The sequence below is a fragment of the Oncorhynchus keta genome, chromosome 19 (assembly GCF_023373465.1).
Source record: "Oncorhynchus keta strain PuntledgeMale-10-30-2019 chromosome 19, Oket_V2, whole genome shotgun sequence".
Taxonomy (NCBI): Eukaryota; Metazoa; Chordata; class Actinopteri; order Salmoniformes; family Salmonidae; genus Oncorhynchus; species Oncorhynchus keta.
The window spans coordinates 18314092-18326990 of NC_068439.1; the positions used below are offsets into that span (position 1 = coordinate 18314092).

Here is a 12899-nt window from a genome sequence, read left to right on the forward strand (position 1 = left end):
GCCCAGCCAACAGCGAGTTGCAGTAGTCCAGACGGGAGATGACAAGTCCCTGGATTAGGACCTGTGCCGCTTCCTGTGTGAGGTAGGGTCGTACACTACCGATGTAGAGCATGAACCTGCAGGAGCAAGTCACTGCTTTAATGTTTGCAGAGAACGACAGGATCACGGCAAGTTTCTTTGTACTCTGGGAAGGGGGATACCACCTACAGAAGCAAGTATGGCTCCCCACACCTTCCACTTCCACCAGATGTGCCTCAACATCCCCCAGACATGTTAACATTGGGAGTGGGACCAAATGGAAACGTGCAGGGGGTTCAGAGTCGGGCACAGAGTAAAGGAGCCCAACCCACCACCCTACAAAAGAGTGCTGAGGGAGCAGGCTGTGAGTGGGACAGGCAGAGCTTCAGGAGAAGAGCATATGCCCCATCTAAACATGGACCATTAATCTGAGGAGATGATGGAACAAGACAAAAAGAGAAGGCTGTCTGGGAACCTGCAGTCAGGAGGGCCCTTTAAGTGACTGTAGCAGCCCACAGTATCGTCAAGATCTAAATTATCCAGCTTCTGAATTGTAGTGTGTTCTGACAAAACCAGGAACTCCCTGTTGGAGTGGGGCAGGCCAGTGATTCAGGCACTGCTTTCCCGGAGAGCATGCAGAGGGAGGTGGGATTCAGGGCTCGGCAGGGTCTACAGGATAGAACCTCCACCCAGGGAAGGCATGTACCATCTCTGATGTCACAGGAGGGAGAAAGAACAGGGAACGTCTCGTCACCATCAATGTCTCCTCTCAGCCCTGTTCACACTCATCGATCGACAGGACCAAGTAGCCCATTACCATGGAAGCATGTTTTAGAACAGCCCATGAAACATATTCCAGAACAACCATTGAAGGAGACTGAGGGAGACACTCTTGCCATGCTGTCCACTCAGGACTCGGAGGGCCTCTGGGTGATTGCTCAATGTGCTTTATGATCAAGGAGCCCACTAAAGGACCAGACTAAGGTATTAGCTAGTGGTAGAGACAGTAGATGTGCTGCTGATAAAACCCTGCAGGAAGAGGGAGATGCTCCCAGGGAAACACAGTTTAGCAAACACTAACAATGTATATGCATGTATTTGAATGTATGCTAGTGCAAACAGATGAATGATATGATGAACAGTTTAGATGTTTTGTGTGTTGTAGGTTTAGGTTCCTGATGGCTGGAATGTAATCACTTGTTGTTTGAGCTGTCATGGTCTCCACTGGAACATTTATTATGTTTCCAGTTTAAATTCTCTCAACATTATTGCTCTTTTCCATATTTATGGCACTGAATAAAATGTACCACAAAAAAAATTGATTATCAAGTCCAAGCCAATATCAAAATACATCACACAAGCATTAAAGTTGAGATTTAATTTTGAAAAACGATAGACATTTACATACACTAAATCCACTGCTGGGTATGAATTAGAACATGTGACAAGCACTACTGGTGTATTTCCTCTCAAAAGGATGGTGCTACTGAATGCATGTGCCCCACTACAAAATGCATTAAAGAAATGGAAAAAAAATGTTTTACAGTAGGGTACAGTAGGGTATTCCGACTAACAGGTATATAGACAAGACTTTCGTGCGCATTGAACATGACAACAAACATTTCTCTCTATGTTGATTTGTATCTACGCATATTAAGGCTTACAAATACAGAGCTGGTAATATTAGAACAATCTATTGGTGGTGATGCTACAACCATATATATATTTGGGTTAGGCACATGAACAAGAGATAAGCAAGTTATATCTTACAAACTAGATATCAAATGCAATTAAACTCTCGCTATTGTCATCCTTTACATTTTTTACCTTCTATTTCACTATGACAATTGCATTTGCTTGAGTAATACTGACATCTAGTCTGCTATCAATGTAATATACACTGAACAAAAATATAAATGCAACATGTAAAGTGTTGGTCCCATGTTTCATGAGCTGAAATAAAAGATCCCAGAAACATCCCATAAGCACAAAAAGCTTATTTCTCTCAAATGTGCACACATTTGTTTACATCCCTGTTAGTGAGCATTTCTCCTTTGCCAAAATAATCCATCCATCTCACAGGTGTGGCATATCAAGAATCTGATTAAACAGCATGATCATTACACAAGTGCTCCTTGTGCAGGGGACAGTGAAAGGCCACTAAAATGTGCAGTTTTGTCACATAACACAATGCCACAGATGTCAAATAAAAAAAACGTTGATGGAGTGTGCATTGGCATGCTGACTGCAGAAATGTCCACCAGAGCTGTTGCCAGAGAATTTCATGTTCATTTCTCTACCATAAGTTGCCTCCAACGTTGTTTTAGAGAATTTGGCAGTACATCCAACCGGCCCCGCAACCGCAGGCCACGTGAATGGTGTTGTGTGGGCGAGCGATTTGCTGATGTCAATGTTGTGAACAGAGTGCCCCATGGTGGCGGTGGGGTTATGATACAGGCAGGCATAAGCTACGGACAATGAACACTATTGCATTTTATCGATAGCAATTTGAATGCACAGAGATACCGTGACGAGATCCTGAGGCCCATTGTCATGCCATTCATCCGCCGCCATCACCTTATGTTTCAGCATGATAATACACGGCCCCATATCGCCAGGATCCGTACACAATTCCTGGAAGCTGAACATATCCCAGTTCTTCCATTGCCTGCATACTCACCAGACATGACACCCATTGAACACGTGTGGGATGCTCTGGATCGACATCTACGGCAGCGTGTTCCAGTTCCCACCAATATCCAGCAATTTCACAAGTCATAATCAACAGCCTGTTCAACTCTACGCGAAGGACATGTGTCGCGCTGCATGAGGTGGTCCCACCAGATACTGACTGGTGTTCTGATCCACACCCCTACCTTTAAAACAATAAGGTATCTGTGACCAACAGATGCATATCTGTATTCCCAGTCAGTTAGTTAGGGCCTAATGAATTTATTTCAATTGACTGATTTCCTTATATGAACTGAAATAGTTGCATGTTGCATTTATGTTTTTGTTCAGTGTAGTATAAAAAATACATTTACAAATCTATCATGCAATATAAACATGATTACAACCGTTGACTCAACAGCTAGATGTGAATAGTTGAGTAGAGTATTACAGCAAACCAAAACAGTGTATGCTAGGACATCCTGTGGAACATACTCCAACTGGCTGTTCAATTCCATCTGTGGGACATTCTCTTCATCCTCCTTCTCATACAAATCAACAGTCAACACTTGACCTCATTTTTCAATACTTTCTACATCAATCAGATAAAATCACAACAGTGCACAAAACAACATGACAATGCTAAGGAGGACTGAAATTTCAGGGTTCTCTCCAATCAAAATGCACCTCCAAAATGCATCTTAATACAGTTTGTCTTATCAGGGTTGCATTTTCTGCTTTTAATTTGAACATATGTAATTATATTGAACCCATATGTACTCATCATTTTATTGCTATGACACACACATGTAAGTATGATACTTAGTTTAAGAATGACCTTATTTTGCACCAGCAGATTTAACAGAAACATAATGGCTACACTTCCTCTTTATTCCAAATTTGAATGCAACTTATTAACTAGTTTGCAAGTTTAACTAGTTCTACACATGGCGAAACCTGACAAATACTGCCTGCGTGTTTAAATAGTAGACCTACCATAATTCTGTGGATAGTACAGTAGTTTTGTGGAGGAGAGTGCTGTGCAACCAATAAGCTGAACAAACAGTTCCATAACAATCTACCATTTCAAAGTGCAGAGGAAAAAACAATAACAAGTCATCTTAATGGATACAACCAGGCTTACAATTAACCTACAATTAACCTACAGTACTACTAGCTAGTCAGTTACAGTGTCTGGTTTGTCAGTGTCTGGTTTATTACTTGTAATAGCCAGCCTATATGGGTTTGTGAAATCTTTGACGTAGAGGGAAAAGGGAGGAGAGGAAGAGGAATAAGTGGGGGTGTGAGAGAGATGAGGACGATGAAGTATCAGCGATCAGCCAGCGATCAGCCAGCGATCTCTGTGGGTTCTGTCACCAGTTTGGATCCATCCCAAACCGTCTTGAACTGCTCAGGAACTGGGAACTCCCTCTGTTAAACACACAATGTTTAAAACAAAACCACACTTAGCCACACTCTCACTCAGTCTCATACTTATACTCATCTCTCACACACACACACACACACACACACACACACACACACACACACACACACACACACACACACACTTTCATACACACTCACATAGTCATCGTCCTGCGGTACCAGGATGTTCATCTCAGAGCTCTTGGCGCTGATAATCTCACAGTCCAGAGCGTCCTTACTCAGGTAGACTTGGCAGCCCTCTGTCTTGTTGATAGACATGGTGGGAACTCTACCCATCACCTGGACAAATGTAGGGCAGAGCATCAGCACAGATTCATCTATCTTATAACTAGTCTCGAGACTGGAATTTATCCTGACCACGTAACCTCACCAGAAGAAATGATGGCCCAACATAACGTATAAAAATAAAAGTGTCAGTACTTTACATCTACTATAGCTTCACAGCAGGTACATTGGAGTTGAACTTCAGACGCAGAGAGGAAAGAGATGCCATATGTTATATCTAGAACATGTATGAAATTTGAGCTGACCTGCAACTTAATATCTTTAGAGTTGATGACTTCCACAATGCCAACAACATTGTCAAACACCAGACCAAGCTTCTTACAGTTATCTGTCAGAGGTGAACATCACAGAAAAACATGAAATCGGTGAGGGTTTAGAGAGAGAGAGAGAGATACCGGATTGATGCTGTCAAAGACAACAAATAAATTGTCCACTGTGCAGTATATGGCCATGCCTTTGCAAATGACGTTGTCGTATACATAATCAAATCTTAATAACAGAACTATAACAAATAAAACAATGGATGGTTGAACTCACCCACAATGATGGAGTTGATCTTTCCCTTTATCTGTAAAGTAGAGTTGCTGCAGCCGAAGACATAGGCCACCTGTCTCAGCTCTGGCTCCTCGATAACCAGGTCATGAGCCTGGTCAAAGTACTCCTGTGGGGTGAAACAACAAACAAGACCTGTGACCATCTGACCCATCTCATGTTTGACCCTTCACTTTTGGATAGCCTCATTGGGTTTAGCACCAGACATCACAATCGCCTCTGAAAGAATACAGTCACACAAACAGCAATCTTGGTCTTTGAATCTGTGAGACACCTAAACTTACCTGAATCACTAGGGAAAAAATTATTAAGGGCCTCCATGTCCTCCATTTATACTGAACAAAAATATAAACAAAACATGTATACAGTTGGTACCATGTTTCATGAGCTGAAATAAAAGTTCCCAGATATGTTTCATGTTCACATAAAGCTTATTTCTCAAGAATTATGGGCACAAATTTGTTTACATCCTTGTTAGTGAGCATTTCTACTTTGCCAAGATAATCCATCTACCTGAGAGGTGTGGCATATCAAGAAGCTGATTAAACAGCATGATCATTACACAGTTGCAACTTGTGCTGGGGACAATAAAAGGCCACTCCAAAATGTGCAAATTTGGCACACAACACAATGCCACAGAGGTCAAGTTGAGGGAGTATACATTTGGCATGCTGACTGCAGGAATGTCCACCAGAGCTGTTGCCAGATAATTTAATGTTCATTTCTCTACTATAAGTCGCCTCCAATGTAATTTTAGAAAATTAGGCACTACGTCCAGCCGCCCTCACAACCGCAGACCACGTGTAACCACGCCAGCCCAGGACCTCCACATCCGGCTTCTTCACCTACGGGATCGTGTGAGACCAGCCACCCAGACATCTGAGGAAATAGTGGGTTTGCACAAACAGTCAGAAACTGACTTAGGGAAGCTCATTTGAGTGCTCATCGTCCTCTCCAGGATCTTGGCCTGACTGCAGTTCGGCGTCATAACCGACTTCAGTGGGCAAATGCTCGCCTTTGATGGCCACTGGCATGCTGGAAAGTGTGCTCTTCAAGGATGAATCCCAGGCAGATGGCAGCCACCGTGTATGGCGTTGAGCGGTTTGCTGATGTCAACGTTGTGAACAGAGTGCCCCATGGTGGTGGTGGGGTTATGATGCGGGCAGGCATAAGCTATAGACAACGAACACAATTGCATTTTATCGATGGCAATTTGAATGCATAGAGATATCGTAATGAGATCCTGAGGCCCATTGTCTTGCCATTCATCATGCCTGCATACTCACCAGACATGTCACCCACTGAGCATATTTGGGATGCTCAGGATCGGCCTATACGACAGTGTGTTCCAGTTCCCGCCAAAATCCAGCAACTTCATACAGCCATTGAAGGAGTGGGACAATGTTCCACAGACCACAAACAACAGCCTGATCAACTCTATGCAAAGGAGTCGCATCCCTACATTGTTTTAAAGGTATATATGTGACCTACAGATGCATATCTGTATTCCCAGTCATGTGAAATCCATAGATTAGGGACTATTTATTTATTTCAATTGACGGATTTCCTTATATGAACTGTAACTCAGTCAAATCTTTGAAATTGTTGCATGTTTAAATTTTTGTTCAGAGTAGACAGGGTTGGGGAGTAATATAATCCATTACATGTAAGGGATTACAAAAAAAAACAGTAACTGTGATCCGTTATGTTACCCGCCAAAATATTGTAATCAGATTACAGATACTTTTGAAAAACTAGATGATTTCTTCTGGGATTCCTTTTAAATTCAGAAAGGATGTTTGAGGGAAAAAAAATATTTGACACTTCTCTGTTTTCTCAAAGGCATTCAAATCAGCATTGAAAAAAGGCGCAAGTTTAACTTTGTTCCACCTGAGCGAGTCTGACCACAAGTCAGAGACCACTATGATGACACACCAAATGTGTTTGATGGATTGTGGGAAAAGAGCAGGAATAGGCATTCGTAGGCTACAGTCCAAGCTATGGTCTTCCAATTGTGTGACTGCTGTCGGCAACAAAAGATTATCCAACTTGAATAAATGCTTGGAGATAAGGATGACAGCAGTGGTACATAACCTACGGGCGATACTGATATCACTTATTATTGATATCTACATAGCGCATTGATTTGAACAACACTGCTACCCTCTTATTTATCTATTTGTGGTTGTTCACAAATCTGTGTATTTGAACCCAATAATGGTTGAATTCAAGAAGTTTAAGCTGCCGATCAATCATTGTTTTTGAAACCATTGGACAGCCAGTGAAAAATGTGCTCTTGCAACAGCTGCATAGTGCCGATCCCAGCCTATGGAATAAAAGTGGGGGGTTTATTGCTCAATGTAATTCATGCTGATAAAAAATAAATAATTCATAGGCCTAATGGACACATGCTCAAACTTGCACACTTTTGATAGACTTAAAAGTGGCAATCTGTAGTTGCTACATCCCATTTTGGAGTAACAACCTGTATAGCCTCATAACATGGTTAAAACAATCATGTATATATCATGGATGGTCAGTCTTTGCATCAATAGCTCTGTCTATTCATCTGAGAGTGGTTACATTTCTCCAGGCCCATGTTTTTACCAAAACAGAGGCAGGTTGCCATTTTGTTATTGTTTAATCTGTGGATTTGACCTTTAAACAGCTGTATATTATCAAAATATCAACTAGTTACCAACAAAAAGTTAAACAACAGGCCTATCGCAAACGCAGCATATGGCATTCATTTTTCACATGTAAATAGCACTTTTCAGTAGTTCTCAAAGCAGGCCATTACATGAGCGCAGCATTTATTTTTCAACTCGAATCAAATGAGCCCAATCAGTCCTCCATGACAACAAAATCATAAACAACAGAGTAGGGCTGGCTAATAAGTCCTTAGTTTTGGGGTCATGCTCAGGTAAAACAATTTGGATAATCTATACTTCCATAATTCCAAATCTTGTTCTTGAAGATCAAGGGGTATAACATTTATTGGAATGACTGGAATTCTAATAGACTTCGGATTTTAATGTAAAGATATAATTTAACCATATTATTAAATGTAGTAGAAAGTATATGGATTAGAAGAAGCCTACATAACCAACCCATAAAGCAAAATGTAACATTAATTTATGGCCAGCTATGTAAACTTTAACACGGATTTATCCTGCAATAGATGTCATTCTGTTGGTAACATACCTTTTTGTCTTCTTCTAACGTCTCTTAAGGGGAAAGTCATTTAAACGTAACTGAATGTAATCAGAGTTTAGGGAATACAAAAGTTACATTACGGATTACAATTTTGGACAGGTAACTAACGGATTACATTTACAAGGTAACCTACCCAACCCTGAGTGTAGATAATAGGACAAATTAGAAGCCTGGCATGCAAAGCAAAATAATAGGTAACGTACCACCCTCCATTTCTTCCCCTCCAGCTCCAGCAGGGGGGGTCGTTTCTGGGGAGGCGCTCTGTTGGAGGAGCCTCCGGGGTTTCGGCTCTTTGGTGAGGAGGCATGATGCTCTCCTCCCTGGGTGCGAAGGGAGGGGTTCTTATGGGTCATCTGGTCCTTTGAGATGTGCTTTAATGCTAGTGGACAGAGAGAGGGTACTTACTTTTATTCACTTGTTTAGAAGTTATTGTTTTAGTACAAAAATCTATAATAAAATGTATGATCTCAAAATCAAACAAATTTTACCCTAACTGATTAATAAACACCATAGAAATATAATGACTATTTCTATGTCCTCAAAACACAGCAACTCTCTTCAATTCTCCCTCTCTTTATACTTCTGTTTCTCCTCCTCTTCCTCGTCTTCTCTCCTGTCTTGGCTACCTTTAGTGATGTCAGCTCCCTGGTTCAGCTGGGCGAACAGGGCTGAGTGCTGGGCAGTGGTGCTCTCAGGACTCTGTAACTGTTGATTCAACCCACATCCTCCCTCTTCAACTCTCCCTCCCTTTCTTCTTCTGTTTCTCCTCCTCCTTCTTTTCCCTCCCTCCCTCTCTCCCCCTTCTGCAGTTGGATCAGAGCTCTTCAACCCCTGGGTGACGGTGGCTTGGCTACCTTTAGTGATGGCTTCTCCTTGATTCAGCTGGGCGAAGAGAGCTGAATGCTGGGCCGTGGTGCTGTCGGCCTGGGGCGGTTCGCCTGTGAAGACTGGTGGGGGTCCAGGGGGTGGAGGTGGTGGAGGGGGGCAGGGACAACCAGGGGCAGGGGTGAACAGAGAGGGAGGCGCAATGGGACCCTGTGGGAGAGAGAGAGAGATGTTACTGTGAATCAAGACAAGATGATGGTGAGAAGGGTTCTGGAAATACAGTTGTACTTCTTCCCCTGGCCAGCAGGTGGAGTATAGGACAAATATTTATATTCAACTGGTTTCTTATAGCAGAGGTGCCAAAGCCAAGAGCTGGGTTAAAACAAAAGCCTTCACACCTTGTCCCTGTGGCTCTCCAGGACCATAGTTGTCCAACCCTGGCCAATAGGAATCGTATCTAAAGTGGAGCTGTGTCAGGGGGCTGTTCTTAATATGCATATGATGATCAAGTGCAGATCTAAATTCTCTGACTGAGGCTGGGATTCAATCCGACAATGCAGATTTTAAATACAATGTTCGCAGATATTACATTCACGGTAAACGCTGCATATGCTGGGTCAATCAGAGATTTCCTTTAAATGTCAGGTGTGCTATAACACAGTTCTAAGGCGGGTTGGATTGAATCCTGGCCTAAGTCCTGCTGCTCTACTATAGATGCCTTTTTTCTCACTGAAAACCTTACTTACCAAGCTAATGAACAGATTAATTTAAAGCCACCTGCCTGCCAACTCCAGTAAAGACAAGCAGACAGTCTCTCTGTCTCTTTCTGTGTCGGTCTGTCGGGGTCTGACTGCAGACTGCACAGCTGCCGCGGATAGTTACACATGGTCCACCTTCAATGCTCAAACAAGCCACAACAGCTGTACATATGCCCAAGAATTAGAGCTGAGTGCAATGAAATTAAGTCAGAGCTGTGTGTGTGTGTATATGTGTGTGAGAGTGTGTGCATGTGTGCATGTGTGCCTGCCCTTCTGAACAGCAGCCGCCAGATTAGAGTTAGGAGAAAAGCCCAGTAGTTTAAGTTACGCCGTGGGGTGTGTTGAAGCAGGTGTGTAGGGCCTGAGACACAGAGCTTTTGTTGGGTCTTTCTTTTTTGAAGAAAACCTCCATTAAAGTCCACCCTGAGGACCACCTGTCCTCTCCCCACACACACAACCCTGACACCTAATGGCAGGAGGAACAGCTGACATACAGCCACTGCATGCTCTCGGGTTTCACTCCACACACACACACACACACACACACACACACACACACACACACACACACACACACACACACACACACACACACACACACACACACACACACACACACACACACACACACACAAATTGTGTGGCAGCCTGTGTCCCTCAAAGGACCACAGGATCACTGAAAAAAAGACAGTGGCCTTGACCCGAGTTCAAAACTCTTTACATTTTAGAGACTAAATGTGAAGTTTAAGGAGTTTTACTTTTAGTTTTATTATCACGTAAAAAGCCAAACAAATAAACGCTTCACTTCCACTGGAAGCAGGGATATGATTTCTGACTGGAAACCTGCCCTACAGTTGGACTTTCTTTTCAGAGAGGAGGGGAAGAGAAATAATGTAGGATCTTAATTTGATCACCCTGTGGTTGCAGGAAATTTCAGACTTGATTTACCCTAACAAAAAATGTATCAACTAGTGGAGCCTGGTGAGAGGAGCTATAGGAGGACAGGCTCATTGTAATGGCTGGAATGGAATAAAGAGAATGGAGTCAAACATGTGGTTTCCATATGATTTGATATCGTTAAATTAATTCCATTCCAACCATTACAATGAGCCGTCCTCCTATAGCTCCTCCCACCAACCTTCACTAGTATCAACATCTACAAAAATGTCCATTAATTAATGATCAACTAAGTAATTATAATCCACACAATAATTTCCAGTTGCTGCAGGATTATTTTCCTGCTGTGAGAAACTGGTCAAATTAAGATCCTACATCTGTAGAAGAGCATGAATTCCCAGCAAACTTTTATAAACAGAAGTGTGTGTGATGGGACAGGACAGGGGGTTTGACTCTACAATTGCTCAATTGAGAACCATAAAGCAGCCACCAGAATACCAGGGACCAAGTCGTTCATACAGGCTGGTCCTTACGCCACCAACTGCCTGCCTGCATTACTACACATAGAAATATACACTGCGTGGTAATTAACATGAGAACTCCTGTACATCCTAAATGGCACCATATTATATAGTGCACTACTTTTGATCATTGCCCTATGGGCTCCATGTAGGAAATACATGAACCGCTTCAGCAATATGGCAACGGAAAACCAGTCAGGCTCTGCTGCACATGAAAACAATTGGACATGCCATAATAATCAGACTATTATGTCTCGGGGCAAACTGTAATTCATTGAGTCTTGTTCCTGTCTGTTTAAACCTGTATGGAAAGCAGGGTTATAGTTCATCCATATAGGGCCAGGAGTGTTTTCTGACCATGTGACCTGACCACGAAAAATCCTGGTCCTATTTATCCAATGTCAGATAAAAGTTCTGAGAGGTTAGGCAGTGGGACCGGAGTTTTTCCTGCTCAGGTTACACAGTTGGGAAAAACTCATGGCCTTGTTCCTATTCCTCCAACATACGTCGAAGTGCTGAGTGCTCAGGGCAGGGTTGAGGAGGTTGGATCAGGAGCTATTTGCTGCTGTAACACATACAATAGATAATGGAATGTAGAGGGAATGCCCCACTGGACGTTAGCTAGAGGATTGTAGTCCTGAAGCACTGTAAATTACAGTCTGTAATAAAAAGACATAGTAACTGTTCATGATATGTCTTTACGTGACTGATGTTTTTCTATTGTCTCACTCCCAACTCAATACTATGAAAATATAATTACACTGCTGTTTCACTGTTTTGTAACGATGTTATGAAAGCTACTCACAGTCTTGCTCCAGACCAGGCCTGTTGTGTGATGCTGTTTAATGAAGGCCTGGAGCTCAGTCCAGATGGACAGGTAGGACCTCACCCACTCCACATGACGCTTGTCTCTACAGAGAGAGGGACAAGAGGAGAGGGGGATGACAATTAGTGAGATGTAAACAGAGACGGACGAAGACAGAGAGAGAAACAGACGGACAGACAGATCAGGAAGAAAGATATAGATAGAGCAACAATAATCTGCAGAGTTGCTTATCAGCAACAGTTGATGTAATCCACCAGCAGCCATACTCACGAGTCTTTATAGTCTTTCAGAACTCTGTTAGTGTAGAAAATGGCAGCATCATTCATCTCCTTCACATAGAGAACTGGCTTCTGGCTCTGGAAGAGAGATGGAGACACCAGAGGAAAAAATTGTAAAACAATGCTGACCCCATATAAATTCAGACAGCTCTGCTCTGCATTCAATGACATATGGACAGAGAAATGGAGAGAATATTATTATGTCACTCACCACCTATTGGACAGAAATGCATTAAACCACAGTGACTGTACAGTAGACAAGCCATATACACACACACACACAAAGGATAGGACACATGCATCTTTGGCTAGTGTCGAGCAAAGACTCAAGAGAATGTGGTGACGTGAGCGTTCAAACAGGTTTGACACAAATCGTGTGAAACAGTGGCTCCCTGGCAAACCGTAGACTTGTTCTGACAGAGTCCAGACCACAATTTCAGTCTCAAAGCAGCTTGAGTGGAAGGGATTTGATGAATGTAATGGTATGGATATTATACCAACATTCAACAGAACCAGTTCTTTTACTGGTAGTTTAGAAACACAAATGAGAGGGAAAAGGAGACACACAGTGAAGAAGATGCATGGTCCAAAATGGTCAGAAATA

General features: G+C 42.6%; 1 protein-coding gene across 4 annotated transcripts in view; it reads right to left on the reverse strand.

The window, feature by feature from the left end:
* Positions 1-1381: 1381 nt before the first annotated feature.
* cap2 (cyclase associated actin cytoskeleton regulatory protein 2) overlaps positions 1382-12899 on the reverse strand; it is a 42241-nt gene continuing 30723 nt past the window's right edge. For all 4 annotated transcript variants that reach the window (XM_035756241.2, XM_035756240.2, XM_035756242.2 and 1 more), the window contains exons 6-13: positions 12288-12373; positions 11997-12102; positions 9045-9225; positions 8394-8569; positions 4960-5083; positions 4668-4750; positions 4276-4416; positions 1382-4119 (exon numbers count right to left, since the gene is read on the reverse strand). In XM_035756241.2, the coding sequence (XP_035612134.1) occupies positions 4036-4119; positions 4276-4416; positions 4668-4750; positions 4960-5083; positions 8394-8569; positions 9045-9225; positions 11997-12102; positions 12288-12373 (981 nt within the window). In that variant the 3' untranslated portion in view covers positions 1382-4035. The remainder of the gene's footprint in view (positions 4120-4275; positions 4417-4667; positions 4751-4959; positions 5084-8393; positions 8570-9044; positions 9226-11996; positions 12103-12287; positions 12374-12899) is intronic.